This window comes from Typopeltis vanoorti, chromosome 11, assembly GCF_054136105.1.
Source record: "Typopeltis vanoorti isolate ZY-2024b chromosome 11, IOZ_Tvanoo_1.0, whole genome shotgun sequence".
Lineage (NCBI taxonomy): Eukaryota > Metazoa > Arthropoda > Arachnida > Uropygi > Thelyphonidae > Typopeltis > Typopeltis vanoorti.
The window spans coordinates 65,330,482-65,354,247 of record NC_143559.1 but is presented as its reverse complement, the minus strand read 5'-3'; the positions used below and the strand labels follow the sequence as shown (position 1 = coordinate 65,354,247).

The 23,766-nt window shown below is 36.3% G+C and overlaps 1 protein-coding gene across 2 annotated transcripts in view; it reads right to left on the bottom strand.

Moving 5' to 3' along the window:
- The window catches only part of pros (homeobox protein prospero), a 104,662-nt gene that overhangs the window by 37,675 nt on the left and 43,221 nt on the right, over positions 1 to 23,766 (bottom strand). For both annotated transcript variants that reach the window (XM_090400141.1, XM_090400142.1), the window contains exon 2: positions 160 to 2,878. In XM_090400141.1, coding sequence (XP_090256267.1) covers positions 160 to 2,724 — 2,565 coding nt within the window. In that variant the 5' untranslated portion in view covers positions 2,725 to 2,878. The remainder of the gene's footprint in view (positions 1 to 159; positions 2,879 to 23,766) is intronic.

The following is a 23,766-nucleotide window of genomic DNA, read 5'->3' as shown; positions in this document are numbered from 1 at the left end:
GATACGCTAATAATTTTATAAAATAATTCAAATATATCAATGCATTCTAAATGTAAGTAATGAAAAGAAATAAAATATTTAATACTTAAAAATTCAAATTATTTATTTAAAAGGAAAAAACTATGGAAGAAAAAATATATATATACCAAGAAAGGATATCAATGCCATGCCTAGCTCGTAAGATGGGCTGTCACCTGGATCAGAACCTTCTCCATTGTCAACTTGTTTATGGTGGGGGAAATGAAGAGAGTCCGGAGATCCACGCTGTGGATGCGAAGAAAGAAGCGATGAATGCACAGAAGGACTGTTATGAAGCAAATTGTCCTCGTCCGCTGCTTCGTGCAAGAAATGTCCTAAGCGGGAATGATCGTAATGGAAGCCGGTAAACACTTCAGACTGATGAAGACTAGGATTGGGGATGGCAACAGAAGTTGGCAGTGTCACAGGTACCAAAGGTGGGGGTGGCGGATGATGCGGATACATGCCTTGTGGCGGTGGCGGTTCTGAGGGCATGCTCCCGAGCATGGGATACTTTGGACTTGTGTCCGATTCTTGGCCTAACACTCTACTTACAGTACGTGGGGTTATACGAGTGTCCGTCACCTTGTGGCGTTTCTTTTTAGGTGTCACAACCAGAGACATCGCTTCTGTTTGTTCTGGTAACTCAAGTGGAATGGAAGTTGGATTCGAAGGAGTTGAAGTTGGTCCTAAAGGAGTGTGGACAGGAGACTGATAAGTCGGTCCTACAGGAAGGCTGGGAAGCTGTTGGGGAGTATTGCAATAAAAAGAGCTTGTAGGAGGTTTTAGAGCTGGCGGATAGAAAAATGTAGGTTTTGGTGTAGATTCTGGAAAAGGACTTGTCCTTTGACTCACCAGTCCATGTCCATTCACACGACTTCCACGGTCTATTACTTTCGTTCTCGGAGATTTTCTATCTAACATCTGTGACAATAGAGTAAGATCCTTTGGAGGTTCGTTTTCAGGATTTGCTACTTTCACTAATGCTCGGCGTTGCACATAACGTGATACTACGGAATCAATGACTTGAGTGAGGGATGATGACATTTCTGCCTTCAGCGATTCCACCAGCCATTCGATATCTGGACTAGAACCTTGAGCACCGACTCGAGAAGGAGGGCGAACGATGCACGACTGACGAATTTCTTGTACATGGGGTTTCACTTCATTTTCTCGAGAAATCTTCTCCTGATCTGATACCATTCTTCGCATTTCTTCGTAGAAATGCATGTGATCTTGCTCCGAGTAAGCTCTGTTAGAAGTAGGCCTTGGGGAGAGCCTTCGGTTAACATCTTTATTTTCGTCCGAGTCCTGAGAAAGTGGGGTTTGTACTTTCGACTCTTCTTCCTGTTCTTGTACGTCGCACACTGGGCTGTTCCGTTCTTGTCGGCATTCCATATTGACTGCCTGCCCCGATGTATGGATTTCATCACTGTTGGAAGAAACGTTGTTATGTTCTGCTTCATCATCTGTACAGTCGGTTTCGATGAGCTCCAGGTACTGCTGTTGCATAGCGAGAAGTTGTTGCTCCATTTGGCGCAACCTTAACTTAAGACTCTGCCATTCCTGACGCTTCTGTTTGGGTGCTGGCTGACCCTCATCATCTTCTTCTTCCTCTTCTTCTTCCACACCGTTCAAATTACGGCCCGCCTCATGCTGTTGAGGCTGATATAATTTACGCTTTTTGCAACCGTTTACTGGTGCCTGCTGTTCTGAACCGGGTCCTTGCCCACCTATGATTCTGCCGGGCCCTTGTAGCATGTTAGACACGATGTTTTCTACACGAGCACGTTTCACTTCTAAAGCGTTAGTGGTTGACCACGTAGGAATACCGCCGGAGTTACTTGTAGGCATGCTTGGGGGACGGAGGGGATTAGGGCTACTGCTCGGACTAGGAGAGGAGACAGGAGTAGTTACAGGCGATCTTGCAGCCAGAGAAGGGCCCGTGTCCTGCTCGTGTTCTGACATCCTGCTACTCGCTTTACTGTCTGAGTCTTCGCTTTCCTCTTTCTCGGGCGTCCTACTCGTAATTCTGCTTCCGGCTCCGCTCGGCTCAACACCCTCCCCCAGCGTCTCCGAGGCATGACTGGCGGAAGTCGGCAAACTCCCTTTCAAGAGGGGACCAAGCACTACACTCGAGTGTGGGCCGCCGCTAGAGGGGCTGCTCCGATCGGCTGGTGACACACTCCCGCCACCATTGTAATCTCCAGAGATGTTGCTCTGTTTCCTGCCTTGCAGAATATCCCGCAAGAGGTGCGTGTTCTCTGCCACGGGGGAAGCTGGCGGGCTGTCTCCACTGCGCATGTACAACTGAGAGAGTTCTGTACCTGTCCCATTCAGGAAAACACCGACTCTGTTTCCAACGGGGGTGTGCGCTGTCGACATAGCTAAGGGCATTCCACACGCTCCTGCAGACACCGGACTGGTACCGTTAACTCTGCCGTCTAACGTAGGATCAATCAGCATTCCGGAATCTTCTTTTGGATGTCTTCCTAGAAGGTCACTCAGCATTTTATTGCCGGAGACCATAGTGTAGCCATTGTGGTGGAACTGAAGTCCAGGTGGTCGCGAACTAAAGTTTGGGATACTCGCGTAACTGTTCCGCGGCTCACCAGCGTCTACTCTCTGCCGCACGCGTTTCGTCTTAGTTTTTAAGGCTTTCTCTTCCATCAACATTGTTTCGGCGTCCTCCTCTGATGACATCATAAGACGAAACAAGGCTTGCGATTGGACGGCTCGGGTTGGGTCCGTTGTTTGCGGCCCACTCAAGTTGGCTGCTTCCGACTTAACGCGGTTGAACCGCAGGTATCATGACCTGAGGAACCGGGGTCACGCCTCGTTGCTTTTAGGATTCACCCACCTACACATACATAAAAAAAGGAAAAGCAAAAAAAGCAGCTTTTAAGAAAAAGAAAGGAAATGTGTAAAAAAATATAAAACATTTTTTTATTTAAAATATTTTAAAAACGATTATCTTATTTGAAATGGAATTATATATTACTCTAAAATATTCATTGAAATTGTAAGAAAATTTTCAACTTTTTTATACTCGCAATTGTTTAAATCTGAAATGCTTGTTGCAATTATAATTTGGGTGTTTACAGCGAGACAAAGCGCAACCGCTTTGCTATTTTCCCACATAATACTTGAGTTTTTCGTAATACGTCAGTGAACAACAATTCGTTATAAATTGAAAGCACTCTTGTGAATAGCATAATGATTCTAAACACTCAGCAGAAACCACGATATGATGTTCGATAAATAAATATTTGTTGCTTAACCGGTTTCGTGATAATAGTCTTAGGTACTTAAATAGAGCTCTAGCTTTTACCTTTCACGTGAGGAAACTAGACCTAGTGAGACCGGAAACTGAGTTGGCACATTTCCGTTCTCCACCTTTTTCCCTTTGTTTTCGCCTGTTGAAAATACTGTAAGAATACGAGGAACATGTAGCTTCTCTATTTCGACATATTACACGTCTTGTAGTTTTGAGGAGAAACTCACAATATTCAACAATATTAAAACATATCTGCTGAAATACTGATCGAAAGAAAGGGGTGTGGGAGAAACTATGAACAAAGAAACCAAAACTACTACGTCTTAAAATATTTTTATCTCCTATTGAAAGAATATTTTTATAATACTGCAAGGGCTGCTATATATATATATGTTGGTAAAAGTGAATACAATTTGAATAATGAAGTATATTTAGGCGGGTCAAAAGTTAGATAATTTCAGAACCCAGTTTTTGAGACTGTACATGAATTTGTGTTCATAATCACTTCAGAACTTCAATAAATAAGGTGTCAGTGGTGTTACATCGAACGATGAAACCCGTTTAAATCCTAGTTCCAAATTTTGAGGAGAAAGCAAGATGGGGGGGGGGGAAGGGTGTGATTAAGGAGAAAACAAAAAATGTACACCACATTTCATTAATAGATTTCATAATAATATATAAAGGTCAAAATTGTAGTGATCTCTGATACAGTTTATATAAAATAAAAAAATAAAAAAAGCAACTAAACTATATCCTTCTTTACAGAAATATTTATTCTTTATTAGCTATTTTCCACACTGATTACAGATTTCGTTATTATGTACGGGTAAATTGGCTTGTTAATTCTAAATTTCCTTTCGTAATGCAGTATTTACACACTGTACTACCTTTCGGAGGTGGATGACTGATTGCGCCAGTATAATACTGCTTTCTGATTTAATTTCCGTTCTCGATCCATTTTTTTTTTCTTTTTGGCGTTCATTTTCATTTCCTCTCAGTGTCATTTATACACACCGCCAAACTGGCAGGTTATGTTTGAACAAGCTTTGGAAAACAAGAACACGTAGGGGAAAAAATTAAAACTAATGAAGTGTAATTAAAATGTGATGAAGGCAATAAGGCTTCAAGATGAACGTGTTTTACACTATCAATCCTTAGCCTACTTAAGAGAGATAAAATTATTTATCTGTTCAAAACTGAATCAAACTATGAGAAATTATTTTCGGAGGAGACAAAAAACTTTCCTTAGAGAGATAGAGACCAAACACACGGTTGTATTATTTACAACCAAAGAGTGATATATCTTCGAAGACTGGAAATTAAAATTGAAAGTATGCATGCCAAGTAGTTATACAGCAATGAGCGCAATCAAAAGTGCAAGGAAAGGATACACAGTGCAATTTGTTTCGAAGGGAGTCCAATGGAAAAGTAGCGTCATTCTCGGCGGAAGCCTACCTAGTTCTGAGGTGAATGAAGGAAGTAGTGTCTCAGTGTCATATCCTCCGCAGTCAGGCAGCGGAGTTCCCAGGGCAGGGTGAAAGTGGAGAGGGGTGGAGCGTGCCAGCCTGAACAGATTACCACGGCCTTAGCTCTTCCGGTCAGGAAGTTGGCTTCCTCCGTACAGTTCTCGACTTTATGGAAAGATGGATCTGGCGGGATGGTCTAGAAATACGGAAATTCTTTCCGAAACATACTAAATTTCTCTCTCTCATCACTCCTTTTACGTTCTCAGAACGAGAAAGCTCTTTATTAAAAAAAAAAAAAGAGGAAAAAAAAAGAGATATCTTCGAAAATGACACATCTAGTTTTCCTGTAATTTGTACCTATCTATAAATACAACCAGAAAAGTTTTGAGCAGAAATAAGTAATGCAACTTAATGTGATTTGATTTTGAAACTCCTTTTTTAGTATCAATGAAAGCAATAAACTTTTCTAACGAATAAATATAACACTGTCAGATATATATAATCAGTTACACAAAATATATTGCAAACAACTGTAGAAAAGAATCTATATTCTGTTTTTTTTGCCTTAACGAAACAGATGTAATAAATGGAACACACACACACACACACACACACACACACACACACACACACACACACACACACACACACACACACACACACACACACACACACACACACACACACAGAAAGAGAGAGAGAGAGATCAGATATGAGTACGTGCTCATGATGAACGTATAACTAGAACCTTTTATATAATCATTCTTCTTTTCAGTACATTATCTTGAACAGTGTTTATGATGAATACAAGGTAATCGTTCATTTATGTTTCTCTTAAAGTGAAAAACTTGTATTTCCTTCTTATCATGGAAATACCTATCAGCACCTGATACATATTCGAAGCTCTTTAGTCTATTCTCGTTCCCGGTGATCTCACGTAGCATCTATACATACGACACTCCAAAACTGCATAGTTTTATCGGGAAACCCAAGCTTCTAATGCCACAACATTTCCTAATTACTACTAACAGACCGTAATCACCGCGATGCATGCCAGACGCACTTCGAGTACGTAGGTAATTTCGTAACTTGGAACAATTGTTACTATGGCAACCTCTAATGTCAGAATTAATCCCCTAAAGGCTATGGATGGACGAATGACCCAAGGATTAGTTATTCAATACTCGAAGGTGACAAATGAACAGTATCTCCTCACGTGTCAGAACAACGATTCACAACAAATATTATGACAAAAACCACGTGTTATAAGAGGGTGCAATAAAACCGTGATAAGGTTACATAAAATATTTGTATTATAAAAAAAGCAGGGACATCTAACTTTTGAATCTTAAAACTGTTGAAAAATTCCAAATCTCAGCTCTCTGTTAATGCTTTCGTTAATAAAATAGTAGAAATAGCTTATTTAATGTTTTACTGGGGCTTCAAAATACTTCTGCATTGTCACAGAACTTCGCATACATTTATTTTGCACTTTGTAGTAGTATGCCATCGAAAAATTAATGTAAGGTGGATGAACATGCCTAAAGTTACAGTGCTCCCAAAAGATCATAAAACTTTACTTAGAGGATCACTCGTCAGGTCCATTCCCTTTTGTTTTACAATGTGTGAAATAAGAAAATCACATGAATACTAGAAACCCAATGAAAGTTTTAATGTCTTCTCATATTTCACGTATTCATATCTTAAGAATTTATTTTATCCTTCAAAAATAAGGATAACCTTAAACTAAGAAAGTGACTTCGATTTATAAGGTCACTTATAAATCGACCGGTATATCCAAAGAGGACTGTATTAAATGCTTTTGAAATATAAGTTTGTCAGTGAAAGAAACTTAAATAATCAAAAGACTACTCGACGAGATCTCCAAATGACAATGAAGCTATTTTTCACCGTTTCAAAAATGCTAATCAAATTTTATGTATTTGTTATCTATTTATTTATTATTTAGGATATCCCTACAGAGAAATAATTGCAAAGATATATTAAAAGAAAAACTTTTCATCCTAAGGGTAAGAGAATATACTAATCAAATATATCATGAATTGTTTCTAATACAGTGAATAAAAATAAATGATCTAATCTAAGTAGAGACAGACAGACAGAGAGAGAGGAAGGATTTAGTACAAGCTCATTTCTGCTATCAGTTGTCACATTTCTAACTTTCTGTGTTCACACTACCCTGTAGAAAGTTGGTGAAATGAGGATGACAGAAAAATGTGGCCACCTATAAGCCAGCGTCACCCAGTCTATAAAAGAAAAGGAAACATATGTGCGAGACGTGACCCTAGTGGCATGCTAACTGGTAACGCTCCCGAGCGTCTTTCCCGTTAACTGAAGCAGAAAGACACACTGTCACAAACAAGATTATATAGCCAGCTCTAATTTGATCCGTAAACCTTCCAGCTGCAGCAGCCTCCCACTTTCCCACACCCTCGCAGCCGTTGGCATGCATGACCCTTATTCCAGGTGTTACAGAAAAGGAGACTACTGGGAAGCATCATGGGGGTTACCTAGATATCAATGAAACTTTAATGGCATGGCTACTGACTGTTTAAGGAAGCCGTTTGGTAACTAGTGAACAGAAAGTTAAAACCCTATATGAGCCATGTGGTTTGGCTTAAGACTAACGCTGTAGGTGCCAATTAACGCGCCGCTTCGTCTCCAAGTGTGCTCAGACAAATTTATATAGTTGTTAAGCGTGCAATTCATATAAATATTGCATTCAGCGTTTGCATAATTTAAGCTATAAATTGAATTTACGTTACAACAACGAAAATGAACGGCAGTAGATATATAACTAACAAGATATATATATATAAACAAATAAATGATTATAATAATGCAAGCAGTTTTATATCAAGCATAAGTACACAAGTATTTCACTAAAAATGAATCAGAAACGAATTTCTTCTTTATTATTTTTTTTTCTGTAATGTTCTTGCCAAAGAAAACAAAAATAATAACTACTACGGACTGTGAGCAAGTAATCTATTATGCACTGTACGTCATAAAATAACAGTAGCAAGATGTTTGTTCTTCAATAAAAGATTATTTCAGTCTTTCGGTATTGCTATGCTTTAACAATACATTACAAAGTCAAAGTTTGGCCTTAAAGAAAAAAATCTATACTAAATTGTACGCTAGTGGTTTGCAAATCAGAATTACTATATGCTATAATAGCAAGAAACTATCGATAAAAAATGAATTCCATCTTATTTATCTTAATCCAAGTCTTTCAGAAAGATAACAGATTTATTGCAACTGCAATCTGCTTTCAAGAATAAAATTTCCCGTCAGCGCAGAGCTAAGACCACCAACTTACCCTTCTGGTTGAACATTAGAACCGTGAAGATACAAATACAGATACAAAACTGCATTCGATGTTAAACTATCACATTTAATCACTCTCGCAATAATTACACGGTCCAAAGAAATGCTGTCCCTAACTCGTTTTATTTAGAACGCTGCCTTAAAGAATTAATGGAGATGCAGCTACTTTGTCATCGATGATATGACGTCCACTTGGTGTGCTTTCAGATGTTCCAGGTGGTGACTGTGCAAAGAACCATATCACTATGTAGAACGTAGATAATGTTTCCGATAACAAAAACAAATGACTGCATTATTAAAAAAAAATCTTTAATTCTGTTACGAAACTGTAATTGCAAGAGTCGTGTGACCCCTTTAACAGGAAATTATCTTGAGTAAACAATCTTGGATTACGGCTGATTCGGTGACACTCTGAAAAGCGCATCAAACTACGGCTGACAAGGGGCCCCTGAATTCTCTAAGGATACGACATTAACCTATCTCTGCTGTTTCCCCTTCCACTCGCTCGATATAAAATGCTTCCTTCACAAATTAAGATGTTAATGTTGAATGAGGAAAACCACTAATTAGCGTTATCTCGTTTTCATGAAATATTAACCGTGTTAACTGTATAATTACACGAAGACGAAGTACTTAATAACTTAATAGGTCACAACTTATTTAAAACTTAATTTATGAATAAAACTTTTTAAACAAACTTATTTTTTATCTTTCATCTATGGTTGATGGAAAAGAGCAGCATTTTTTTAAAAAATTTCTTTAAGGTAGCAAAAGGGAAGTGTTCTGGTGAATCTAGCATGTTGAAGGAAAAGCAGAAGTGCTTCATAAACTATTCTTTTAAAAACAGAGTTTTTGTGGTATTTCAGTGACTGTGCTTGATTTTCGAAAATCCCCCTTGAATAATTACTACCATCGTTTTTAATTATTACAGCACTCTTTGAAACCAACACTTCGCTGCTAATCATAACCTGCAAGTTGCAGCTAGGAATATCGATTGCAACTATTGATTAAAATTAATAAAATAAACAGATACACGCTACTGTTTAGTATTACATAAAACTTAGATTGTTATGGAGTGTTCAATTAATTAATCGCTGCGAATTTTAACTTCAAAAAGACTGTGACAGTTTCAAAAAAAAAAAAAAAAGACTGTTCATAAAAAAATTAAAACTCTCTAAAATGATACATGAACATATTCCAGCAAAGAAATACAGTGTAAGAGTAAGAATAAGTAGTTCGGGTATGCTGTTAAAATACTGTATTATTTAATGAGCAACTTGTTGCAGTTGTGTATGTATTTAATACTTTTTTTAATAGAGGGGATGACCATTAAAAGTTACAATATATATACTACAATAATATATTGTAAAACGAATTGCAAAGTATTATTCTGTTTTCTACCTTAGGCCTTTTCTCTGAGATATTTTCATGAAATGACGATCATCATTCCTCCAATTACCTCTAAGCATATAAAAACACCGTTAGTTGCTCGTCAGCATCCATATACAGTTCAGCTTCAAACTTACCAAAACTTCTCACTCCATTATCTACTTCTGTTATTCGGAATAGCCTTCTCCTACCTTTCTTTTGTGTATGAAAAGTTTGTTATCAGGAGGAAAGTGTTTTGCCTTTAACTACTACGGATTCTGGTTCCTGGGAAATCTGTCCATGGAACAGATATGGTAGGAATGAATAAACAGGAGGAAGTTTACTTTTTATAGTAATCCCATGAGTGATAAATGATAAAAACGTTACTAAATAATAGCGTTATGTATGGATTAGATGCTGGGAAAAGAGAATATTTATTCAAATATGATAACTGCATGTTGTAATTCTCGAGAAATACTGAAGAATGAAGTGTGCTTCAAAGCAAGCTGAGTCAGTCCGTTTGGTCGTATTATATATATATCTGGACACACTGCTGTTCAGATTTTATCGAATTTGAGGAAGGGAAGGAATTACACACATTGGTTTAGCTGAATAGTTTTCGGTGGAAAGGAAATATGAAAAAGTCACAACTACACGAATAGAAGAAACAGATGTCTGTATAACAGAGAGGGTATCATCAGATAGCCAAATTTTTTTCTTCTGAGAACAGAACTGTAGATTATTTTGGGACTTGTACATTGTAATTCAAGAGAGAAATATTTCTAGAACAAAAATAAATCCATAATTTCTGGAAGCATTCACAGATAAGCTGTTCTTATGTTGCTAGAAAAGCCTGGAGATAAATGTTAATTCGAAAGAGGATGCATCATATTATCTGAAGATCTAGGTATGTTAACATATGTAAAGCTGAAAGGAATACTTAGGGACTTGTCTTTCTTTTTTATTTTTTTTCAATGAAGATGACTAGGTTGTCTTCTTCAAGCTAATAAAGAATAGAATAGGAATCGGTATTCGAGATACCTGTTTAACATATTCTTAACGTTTTAAATGTATGATCATTATAATTGTCTCAAACGATAAGAGATGCAAGGCTGTCGTCATCAGTCATACTATGGATAGCACTTATATTCAATTCCTATATTATTATAGGAACGGGGAAAGGGAGCCATAGAACGAAGCCATGACTTTTGAATGAACGTTAGTGGATTATGTTCTTCAAAGGTGGACTGTGAATAGAGATGATGACTGATTAATGCTGATGGTTTCATAGGGTTTAAGAGTTGGTGGAGTTACAGATGGGAATTGACCACGGAAGTAATTGTAGAAAGGCATTTGTACGATATAGACTAAAACGAGTCGATATGAGATGAATAATTATTCAGCCTGATAATTCTTTTAAGCAGAGTTTAGAACTGTTGAACAGAGTAGTGGAGAATATGGATCTCCACAAACTAGAGAATAGTATTCTATAGGCAGTGGGTCTGATCACACTTAACTCATACAGGTGAATGCTAAACAGTAAGCAGTTCTTCAAATGAGATATATTGCCTGAAGCGAAAGAGAAAACCAAGCTACGTTCGATATTTTTCTGCTTAAGTACAACTGCTTTATTTTATGAAGGGAATTTTTTATTTCCTTGGTGATGGGGTTGTAATTAAACGTAAGAATGAGAAAGAGGATCCTTGTTTTTGAAAGAATTGAATTGAATTTCTGAGGGATTAACTTTATCATCTGACTATTTCTGAATATCTTTAGAGAATGGCATGGAGATACATTTAAGGCGAGATTGATAAAATATGTTTGATAATGTTAGGTTAACATTTTTCCTTAAGATTTCGGGAATAATTATGGGAAGGGTTACCCTCGATTAGATCAGTGGTTCAAATACCTTTCACCGAAAAATCCTCCCCATCCCATTTGTGTCATCTCCTATCCAGGAGGTTGGCTGCCATGATGTGATTCAGGGTTGATTACGGGCGTAACGACATGTGGTGAGGACCTATCTCTTCCACATACTGTCGTAATTACTCATAGTTGTAAATCCGTGTGTATTCACAGTGCTGGTTTTCCCGTTCTGGGGGACGAAAAACCCTCTACCTCCGTTTGAGATCAGCTAACTCGCCTTTAGTCGAAAGAGACCAGACAAAGGTTCCTCACGGAGGACTCCTTGTCTGGACTCTCTGGTCTCATGGAGAGAAATCGAACACAGATCTTTTCGACCAAAGGGGCTTCGTCCATACCAACTGAGCTAAGGAGGCTCGAAGAATCCTACACTACCATATTTCAACTATTTCTATCATTCTCGTCATATTTTTACATCATCTCGAAGCTTTACCTCTTAATCAAGAAGTTGTTTACTATACGACACACACTATCAATAAAATTATCAGTAATTGGTTTTAACTGACTACGACCAACAAAATTCCTTGTCAAGAGTATAGAACAAAACAAATCTTTTATCAAAATGGCGCCACATCATTCTATTTTTTGTTTAGTTTATATTCAAAATTCTGCGTACCCGTGGGTGATAATTGCGGCAATCCTCTATGTCAGGATACCTATTTGGATTAGTTGGTTATATCTTAAAGACTACTTACGTTTATTAAATGACCAGGTTAAAGTCTCAGCGGTTCGAGTTTTGCCCTATTGTCGTTATATATATCGAATTATAGTCGAAGAAATATTTCCAGATATAATACCAGATATGAAGTCAGTAATAGTAGTGTCCAGTAATTGTGTTCTTCTGACCGGTTTGTTAGAGATGAAAAACTCCAGTTTACGAGAGGGAAAAGTCCTGTCACTTCCATATGAAACCGCAACTCACCTTCAAGTGAAAAGCCTTCTTGAAGGTTCATCTTGTTCTGTACGGAATTCGAGCCCATGTCCTTCCATCAAATGAAAAGACTAGAGCGTTGTTATCAGATGAGCTACGGCGGTTCCTCCCCCTGCATTCTAAGCAATTATTCCCACCCTTTCTCCTTGCGTGAAAGCTCGGTCTGTCACAGCCAGCTTGGCTCCTTTGAAATCTAATTAATGCTCTGATAGGGTAGTTAATCCTATATGCATACTGTATTATGGCTATCAACTGCGGTTCTTCTGACCAGTTTACCTGTTTTGGGAGATGAAAAACCCTTTCGTCACCGTATGAGACCGGCTAACTCATCTTCAACTGAAAAGCCCTGGTGAATGTTCTTTGCGTTTAGACGGGATTCAAACCCAGGTCTTTCCAACCATAAGGCATCTTCGAAATCCACCGAGGTATGAAGGTTCACAGTTACTTGTAAATAAACTATATACAATTCACAAGTACTCGCCATCGTTTTAGGAAGTTTCTGATAGAGTTCAGATGTGAAATTTGACAAAATCAGACATTGTCTATTCCAGAATTTCGCTACGTTTTTGAGCCACCAGAAAAAATACAACTTACACACACATATACACCGGGCGCATTATTAAAACCCAAAACTGAAACCTGATATGCAAAAAAAAAAAAAAATAAATAAATAATAATAATAATAATAATAATAATAATAATAATAAGAGAGAGAGAGAGAGAGATTGCTTCAGTACCGCAATTGGTAAATGTCTGTTTACCGCATATAAAGCCTGCTTATTCACTTTTAAAGCGCAAAGATTCGAATTAATTTCGAACTGTATTAATTCCCTCCACACACACACACACACACACACACACACACACACACACACAAACTTGCAGACCTATAGCAGTAGTATTTCACGATAGTCATTATAGCATCTTCAAGATAACTCATTAAATACTGAACTCAAAAGCAAACACTGTATGGTAATAAAAAATTTATCACCTGAAATCCTTTTAAGCGTTAAGCTAAATGAAACCTGTATCCTGAAAATGCTATGATATGGTGACACAGCGAAATATAGGTAATAATTCCAGTTCTGTATTGTAAGGCCTAAGCTGAATGATTAGTAGTAGTATTATTGTACTTCTAAATGGAGCTCTAAAATATCTTTTAAGTTATTCATTCAACTGATATTCTAAATACTGAAGTATCATAACTCGCACTTTCCGTAGATTAGTGCTTAAATTAAACAAGGCCCACCTTCATTTCAAAATATTAATAGTGTGAACTAAGACGTAATTCGTAAACAAAGATGGGAAATGAAATTATTAAACGCATACTCTGAGATTTGTGAAATAATATTTTGTTAGAGTTTTGTAATTTGATTCACATGAGAAGCCTAGAGCTTTAATCTAGGAGTTTAGGCTAAACTGTCACTCAGAGCTAGTAAGACAACGTGATCAGTGACTAATTTATTCTCGAATTGGAAGGGGATGACAGTGTTCCTTTATACAGATACAAAGATTAAAATTATTCGTCGTAGATGACAAAAACATAATAAAGATTAAAAAAATAGCTTATAAAAGATAATGCAAGTGGAAAAGCGTAAGTCATTCGTTATTTCTGTTGTTACCTCATTAAGGGAACGGATTGCAAAATAATAAGTGTTGAATTTATAAATAAAAAGACACGGAAATGTAGGAAAAACTAAAATGCTTAGTCTACTTATCACCACATACGATTGAACAGGTCTGTACAGAGTCCGGTTCAAAAGTTAAAATGCTACAAGACGCAGTCACATGAATTTGTCGTTATCTTCAACTGCTGCACGGTATCTCGGCACCTGGTTATAGTCAGTATAAGTAAAACAAAGGAAAATTAATAAATAAATAAATTTTAATAAATATCCTTGAAAGTATTTCGAAGTTTTCAAGATTAAAAAAGGATCTCTAAACTGGCACATGATCTCCCTTTCAGATCGATACGGAAAGTGGTTCATTATCTAAAACTATCGACAATGTGTTTAGTCAGGCAGACCCTATGACTCTCTCACTCCAGCCAGCGTGGCACCATTACACTTGTGGGAAAGACACTCCGTCAACACATTCTGATAACGGTGATAATTGTTAAAATAGCTTTCTCGCCATAGAGGAATTCTCTTATTATTCTAATACGATAATAAGATTAGAATTGCACAAACACCGAAAGATTTCTTCGACCTACAAATCGCAACTTATACTGAATTAAATAATGGAAAAAGTATTCAAACTGGGTTCCCAGTTCAAAAACTTTCCTTAGTTTCAGAATTCAAGTGATATATTTTTATCAACGATACATGGGATAAAGTTCTCTATATTTGAAATAAGGTCTTCTCCAAGGAAAGCTGTTCTTTGGGTAGTTTATATTCAAATTTCTTGCATTCATTCTGCTTGCTTTCTCTCATAAGTTAGCTCTCTATTAGGCAACCAGAGAAATGTCGTTTAAGACTTTTACGAAGTCCAGCACAAGTGCAGAGGTTTGCACTTTCATGCTGCGCGATCCTGTGTAATCGAATTAGGTCTGCTGCATGGCAGAGCAAGGGGCTGGCAATCATTAATAAAGTAGCGAGGTGTGATGAGTGGCTTGTTTCACCGATATGTGGCTGGATGAATATGTGTACGTGTGTTAAACGAGATTACGCAGATTTCCAACAGATGACTCCTTTGACATTCTTCGTTCCCTGGTGGAACAGCTTTCTTTATACTGTAATCTCCCATTATGAGTCATCTTGTGAAACAGTATTAATATATTTGAGTTTTCTTAAATAAAGATTGTAATTTATTTCGCAGAGATCTTCTCTCTGGCATGTGTTTATGTGCTATTCAGGAAGCAACTAACAAGTTAATATATTGCAGGCAACTGAAAGTGAATGAAGCAAAACACTGCTTATTTTAAAAGCCATCGTTCAAAACTTCAAGTTGACATTTGGATTTATGAATGACCTAGGATGAATTTCCTGATGATGTAAAAGGTATATTTGCAATTGTTTTTAATGCTGTCTTTGTATTTACCTTATTACAAACTCAGCTACAACTGAAATTAAATTCAATCAAATCTGAAAATAAAAAAAATCACTGAAACGATAGTGAAATGGGCATGACTTGATTCATGACCAGAATAAATAATCCAATACCTAGGTGTGAGATTGGTTAACTTGAAAAGTATAAAACTTTCTCTCACTGACAGGATTCGAACCCAAATCTCTCCAATCGAATAATGCTCGGTGTACTGATTGTTTTATGAAAGCATTTCTTTTTAATTCATGCATTCTTTCATTTTCATAACTGAAAGATAGCAAATATTAGTTCGATGTTTTTATATTTCCCCTCACATACATACATACATATCAAAAGTTAAAATACTACAAGACGCCAAGTAAACTCACAACGCGTTATTAGCTTCTATGATTTCTACAACTCTTCAGATTGCCAATACCTTTATAGTTTTATCATTAAAACAGCTATATTTATTCAGCAATGATATCGAACTGGTGGGTCCATTATTTGTAAAAATGCACAAAGCATTTTTTTGCTTGTTTCATGTTCCATCTATGAAAGGTTGCAAATTTAATATGTATTAGTATGATGTGGAATGTGGACCAAGGATTAGATAATTCGGATGCCCTATTTCCAAAGTAAACATGGAACTTTTCAAAACACTTCAGACCTCCAATATGTATGGTGGTGGTGGTGGTCTCATACATGGCGATGAAATTCTTCCACCTAAAGATATTCACAAATTTCTATAGAACTGTAGGATTCGAATCACACGTAGTTAGGGAGCCGAGACGTCTCCATTCGGCAACTCAGTCATACAGTTATATATATATATATATATATATATATATATATATATATATATATATATATATATATATATATATATATATATATATCATTATTTAGATTATTCGATAATGAGTAACACATTTTTCATTTCCTGGACTACCATTAATTGGTAATGGATTACCTGAATTAAGGCAATTTTTAAATTAAAATGCCCTTATAATATAATTGTTTAAGTTAGTACGATAAATTTTGCGACACCCCTAAATATTGCAGCAGTGAATTTGAATTTCCCTGTTTAAATTATTTATTTACTTTTTGCTGTTTTTTCCCTATTTGATGTCTGTTTCATCTCTATAATAACCTTTTTGATAATTCATTTAAAGAAAATATATTGTTTCTATGATAATTAAAATTTTAAAAATCCTTTGAAGCGTAAAAAAATGATTAATTATTTTGATTTCTATACGAAAATCTAAGAATATTCCTAGAATTCCAGATGATATTGAATGTAGGTCAAAATAATTAATCAGCTTTTTTTTACGCTTCAAAGGATTTTTGAAATTTTACTTATCATAGAGACAAGGTATTTTCTTTAACGTTATTATCAAAAATGGTTATTATAGAGATTTGTAACGTATACTGATGCACAAAAGAAATTTGATTCATTCTCAGTCGTTGTTCTCCCCTCCCCACACACAAATACGATTCCCGGGTACAGGTTCTATAAAAAAAAGACGGAATGGACAGAGCTTGAAGAAAACTGTAAATTGTGCATTATCCCCGTGTCACCTGAAATCATACCCCCGCCCTCAAAAATGTCGAGTATGTCTGTTTTATTAAATGAATCAAACAGGAAGGAAATACAGAACTCCTTTAGATGCTTTAAGAACTTCTGAATAGAAAATATGACGATCAAACCCTAGTAATCCTTGATATTCTCAATAGGAGTTAAATTTCCGAAAGTATGAACAGGTAGGTAAGTATTATATATAAAAAAGAGCAATCCAGAAGAGAGCATCTAATGCCAATGACCTGCAGCTGCTTCTGACCTGAAGTAAAAATAAACAAATAAAATGAAAATCCCCCCATTCAACATTAACAGGATGATACTAAATGTTCATGACCGTCGCGACATACGCGGCACCCTTTCCTGTCATCCTTTATTCAACCGGATGGTGGAATGCGACATAGCATAGATCTTTTTTGGTTCGTCACCCTTACATGTATCTGGCGAATCCCTATTGTCTATTTTGAGACACACACACACACACACACACACACACACACACACACACACACACACACACACACACACACACACACACACACACTTAGCCACAGCGGAATCTCACTAAATGGAAGTAAAATATATTTCAGATGTTGCAATTTATCCCCCCCCTCCCCAAATTATTGCATAATAATTTCACAAAAGTTCAACATTGGCGCAGTTTTTAGTGAGAACATCTAGAAAGGAATATTTAGACAACCAGAGTAAAAAAAAAAAATTAAAAAAAAAAATTACGGCTCCTTAATCGGTGATGTGCGAGACAACCGAACTCTGGCTGAAAGAGCAGTTTGTTTTCTCATAAATCTATACCGTTACCTAGCGCTTCTGGAAACTTAGTCGGTCAGAGATTGTCTGTCCCAACACTATCTTAGTATGTAACAGCAGCGACAAATCCATGGCCCTGGTCCCAGTCTATATAGAACCGGACGTCTCTTTAAAGCCAGTGCGGTACATCGTTAGGATAAAGAGGAAACTGTGGAATCAGCTGTCAGATCTCGAGTTAAATGACTCTGCTAATTTTCCTCTTATCTCTGTCTTTAATGTCCGCTCTATCATAACAGTCCGACTGTGATCAGCGTGCGCCTTAATGAAACGCTGTTGTTGAGAAACTTTCCCCGAGTGCAATTGAGCTGGTGTGCTATGCCCGCACGCGATCAAACATGTCATTACACATGTCGCTGTATCAAGTCAACAGAAACAGCAAATGCAGCATTTGTTTAGTTTGAAAGACGTTTCTTTCTGGCAATGGCCTTTAATATTACCAACCAAACCAAAACTTCTCCTCCCATCAAATAGCCGAGCTAAATCTCGAGACAGGAATCAGTTGCTGTACACATTAAATGATTGCGATGCGTGATACCGAAATAAACATTTTAAAAGAAATATCCATACCGAGTTGAATTTCCTATATTTAATATCAGTGGGTGTCGTGATGATTATAATCTTAAAGACATAACTAAAGAATATATTATATGTATCTGAAAATTGAGAATATAAAGTATGATAGGTATCATTGCTCATGGAGAAGATATATAAGAAAGATGCCCCGCAAAGTGAAGAAAGAGAAATGTAATGCCGGATGATATCAAAGCTGGAAATAGTTAATATTAGCAAAGACGAAAAAAATTGCCGAGAAGTTCTTTCTACAAAGGAAATCCTGGGGCTACATTTTAAGGACTTCACATGCCGGAAGTGGGGCCATCACACGACCGTTAAAAGAAACAGGCGAGACGAGGAAGTTATTAATGATCCTGTCAAAGATAAAGATTACGAACAAGCGAAACAACCGTTACTCCAAAGAAGTAGTGAGGGGGAAGAAAGGTGAAAAGACCACACTGCCTTGAAAGTTGATACAGTTTCTTGAGTTCGGACCGGAAAAGAGACAACAGAGCCGCAACAATTGCAAAGCCAATATAGGCTGTTTACTTCTTCCTGTCTTTGAGAACTACTTCAAACTCCTAAGAAGTCTCTACAAGTAGCGAAGATATTTTATGTTCAATTGAGATTAAGTCGCTGCAAACTATTTCTGTAAGGGTAATAATAAGAATATTTTTGTTTACGAAAGAAACGATAATCATTTAAATCTTTCTTACACATCTCAATAAATGCTGTTGTTTTGTTTAAACTCTGTAAAACTTGCTAAGAATATAAGATTGAAAGATAGCTTTAATTAATAATTTAATTAAATGGATAAAGTACTCACAAATACTACAGCTTTTTATTTGGGTGTCATAAAACATAAATTCGTTCTTCTTTTAATGAAATGAGAGCGTTTTTAGAGCAACGTACATATAATCTTACTTAAAGAATTCAAAAACTTTGTATACTCAGAGATCTCAGTTCAAGTCAACTGATAGTTTATAAGAAACTTTTATTTTGAGTGATAAGCTATTGGAACCATAAAGTACGTATTATCACAAATATGAAATTACATGCTAAATCATCTGATTGAAGTGCATCCATTTATAATAGAGTGACTGAGTTGAATTGAGTCAGTAATTCATATTCAGTATAAAGCCAGGAAGATAGACGAAATAAAAGAAAAACGTATATGAAAAAAAAAAAAACACCAAATACCTTTTAATGGAGCAATTTAAAGCCTTACTTCACATAGCGTACAAGACAGCTTAAGTGATATCAAAGCCATTGCACAGTACAAAATACTCCTATCAATTTGCACAATTTCGGATATTCCAGATTACAGATTACCTATTTCAAATCTAAAAGGAAACCGTTAGTTTGACGTGTGATATCGAGATTAAAGAAATATCTAATCTCTCTATCTGCAAACAATGAAAAATCTAGGCAAAGTTTTATGAACATGTTCAAATTTAGCTAGGCAAATGAAGCGCAGTTTATAAAGGGGTTAAAGTTATTTATCTGTTTAGAATTCTGACTTACGGCTGCCTGCTAATTCAGCAAAATCAGCATGCTGCCACGTGTTATCTCAAAACAACTTAGGCAATTAAAGAGCTTGACTAAGCTGGAATATATGATGACCGGAGAACAATACCTCTGAAAGAGATAACTGCTGATTGCTTCCTTTAGTGTTCGGTAGTATTCGGTGTTTAGTTTGCTCAAAATTTCCTAGAATCCCGAGCTTTATGATTCGTTTGCAGGTTTGCATTAACACCGGGATGCTTCTTATAGATTAAATATAGTTGGGAGTTATTATATTTGATTTGTGCTCTCGTAATTGTTTCTTAAGGTCTTTTCGTTGTTTAAAACAAGTTGAGTTATTAATATTTTACATTTTATCGCAAAAGTAATAGCAGTTTATCTATCCCTCCCTATACTAATACCAAGATTTTCAGATATCTTTTACTCCATTAAAATCTCACTGCACCTTTTAATAACATATATTTGTCACATCTAGATCTGCTTCATCATTAAAAAAACACTAACGCTTGTGTTTCGCTCCAGAAATGACTACACTCTTAATAGATCTTTTGTAAATCTTGCCAACCTGTTCTGCTTTAGATTATATTGTTCCTACACTTCAAGTGCTTTCTCAAGAAATCTTCTTGGTGTTCGATTGAAGCATTCAATTCAGTTAATTTATTCACTCGACTACCAACTCCAGTCTCTGTCAAACAATCAGCTTCTGTTTATATTACACTCATGGTTATAAGGCATTTCTGTGGATTTCTCAGTTGAGCAATCCACAGAAATATCTATAGAATATCTATAGAAATGCCTTAAAAATTCCTCAGATTTCTTCAAAAAAATCAAAGAAGCGATTCCATAGTGTAATCGAGAAGACGGTGCGATTTTTCCAACTTTTCAGGAAAATTGGAAAGATCTGAGTTTCGAATTCCGTCTAGGACGCGAAGAACCTTACCAACTTTTCAATTGAAAGTGGATAAGCCAGACTCATATGGAGGTGCCTGAGTTTTTGATCCTGGAAACTTGGGTTTTCTATCTCTCAGAGCAGGCCAACTAGCCAGAGGATACATGAACAGCCTCATTGCCTTAGTTTCTTCAGATGTAATTATGACCAAACCGTAATTACGATAAAAATTATATTTCGTTATTATAATCAAGAACTATGTAAGTAAAGAGTTAGATTAAAAGTTTGAAATAAAGGATAGAAAGAAATAAAGAAGGTAAAGGATATTTTTTTTACATAAGATTGCTGTATAAAGAAATAGAAAAGAAACATTACGTTACTGAATAGTTTCAGATGCAATGTAACATGTCAAGATTCAAACCAAGCTATCAAAATTAAGTGTGCAATGTTAATATCTCAGGAATTTTTACGTGTGAATTTAATAACAAATATTCAGACTGTTAAATTTTGTGTCCATGACGTCAGCATCGTCTCTTAAGAAATAAGAAAACTGAGTCATAAGAAATCATTTAGTTTCGAGAGCAGCAGCAGCAATCCTTGCTTATTTCACTTTGGACTCACTCACGGTTCTAAAAATATACATCACAATAACTAAATATAAAATACAAAATAACTATTTCGAAAGGCTCAATTCGTATTGACAATACAATCCTATAAATATTTGGAGAATCTTTGTTTAAATAGCTGGTAGTACATCCGAATTTTTCCTCCAATAGGATCCGTTATATATGAAAGAGTATTAATATAAACATTCACACGATATTCTCACTTTACATCAAGTCTTCTTTGACAAGAAATTTTCTAAGTTTTCTTTCAAAAGAATAACCTACAGCGTGTTTATTATCTGTTAAAAACTATATCTTAAATTTTTAACAGATATATTTTTGTATCGTACAATTTTAAACGGTATATTAAGCGATAAAAGTTGTTTCACGTCTCATTAAGAAAACGGAAAATCAGTCTATTACAGAGAAGAATGACTATCGAACATAAATTCGGTAGCTCAGGATAAACAGCGGAAAGAATAAAACATAATTAATAGTTAAAAATAAGTACCGTAATTTACTTAATTTATTAAGCGGGTTCGGTCGCAAGTGCGACTGAACATTTCGGAGTGATACAGCATATTATTTTATAAAAATTTAATCATCAAGCTATAATTAGTAATGCAATTCGCAGTAACTATACCAAGAGGGATATACTATATATGCAAGTTTTCATAACATTATTACATTGACCTACATACTAAATAATCGTTTTATAAATGGACTTCTGGTTATTCACTTGACTCGTTATATCAGACTTTTAAGGTATGCAGTGTTTGGGTAGGCCGGTCTAATAAAAATAGCTTCGCTAATCAGAAATAAAATTACTCAAAGGAATTTATGCTTCTGGCATAATACTCATATAACTACAACCATAAATTGTATGCACGGGTAACCGAAGGAGCCAGTTATTCTCTTAGCATGATGTATGCTGTGGCATCACTAATACATGAAGATTCTGAGGTTTTGAGATTGCTTAGTTAATTAATTATTCACATGCGAAATCATTTTGACGACGTATGGTCACTCCCGTACCTCATTGGGTTTTGGGAGTGAAGCCTTCTGCTAGAAGTGGTAGTGTCGCAGATACTCTTTCCACAAAGAGTTAACAGGACAATCACAAACATCCATGCTTCTGGCGGGTTTCAAACCCGCAGCCTCTTGGCTGGAGAGCGGGTATACTAACCACTAGGCCAACCAGGCCGGCTTGCTGTGTAACAACAAGATCATTTAAATAACTGGGTTATTTAAACAACTTGGGAAAATCGTAATATGCATTTCATTCCATTCGATCTTGGTGACAAGGACTTAATACACTAGAAAATCCATAACTCCAGAAAAAAAAAAAAAAAAATTCCGGAGAAATTTCCTGACCATGTTAGTTAAGGATCTTGACCCAGCTCGCAAGCAAACTTTTGTGCTAATCATATGCAACATATTAATCAAGTTTAATCCGCTGAGAAAATCCTTTGAGCATTTCGCCACGTATAACGTGGGATTTAAATACTTTCATACTAAAATATTTTTAAAAGTTTTACTCTACAACCAACGCATGCGTGAAGTGGTTACACAATTAAACCATCTGAAAAACCTTAAAGAGAGAGAGAGAGAGAGAGAGAGAGAAACCTTTAGAGAGTTCTTCTACCGAAATGAAATTCATTATGCCCTTGCTTTCTACTAAGCTTGTTAAAATACTAGCAGCGGCTACCCAACACCTTTTTATAATCCAGCTGCAAATCCATCGAACCTGTTTCTTCTTGTCATCCCCTCATTTCATTTGCAACAGCCTTCCTAACCAAGCATTCTCAAATAACTAAAATCTCCAGCTGTTCAAGAAGAATATCAATAGATTCCCTCTCTCTCTTAATCCTAATCCACACATGGTATTAGTACTATTATACTATTATTACGCATTAATGAAATTACTTTTTAGAGGACGCTTTGCAACGCTGTCAAGTGAGTTTTAATGAACTAGTCTCAAACCGAGAGACTAACGAGCCTGGGTCAAGTGATGAATATCACACATTTACCTGCTTATATGAATAAAAAACATAAAATATCTCTGGACAAAAATAAGAATGCCATCGTAAGTCGGGATTCGAAATTTACACATCACTGTGCATCGACAGAATGCCTTCAACGCAGTCGGTAGCGATGAAGCCCTTCGATAGAAAAGAGTAGTTTCGATTTCCGACGTAGTACCTGAGGAACATTTCAGAGGATATCTCCACTGAAGAGTAAGTTAGCTGGTCTCATATGCGGGTGGCAGAGTTTTTCTTTCTGGAAACCCAAGTTGTTAGCCATCAGCCATGAAAAAAAAAAAAAACCGGCATAAATCGGGAGAGAGAGAGAGAGAGAGTTAAAGAAAAATCTCTGCTAAATTACCGAATATTGACAAGCATTACCGAGTAATGAACGATTCCTCTAGCTTAAT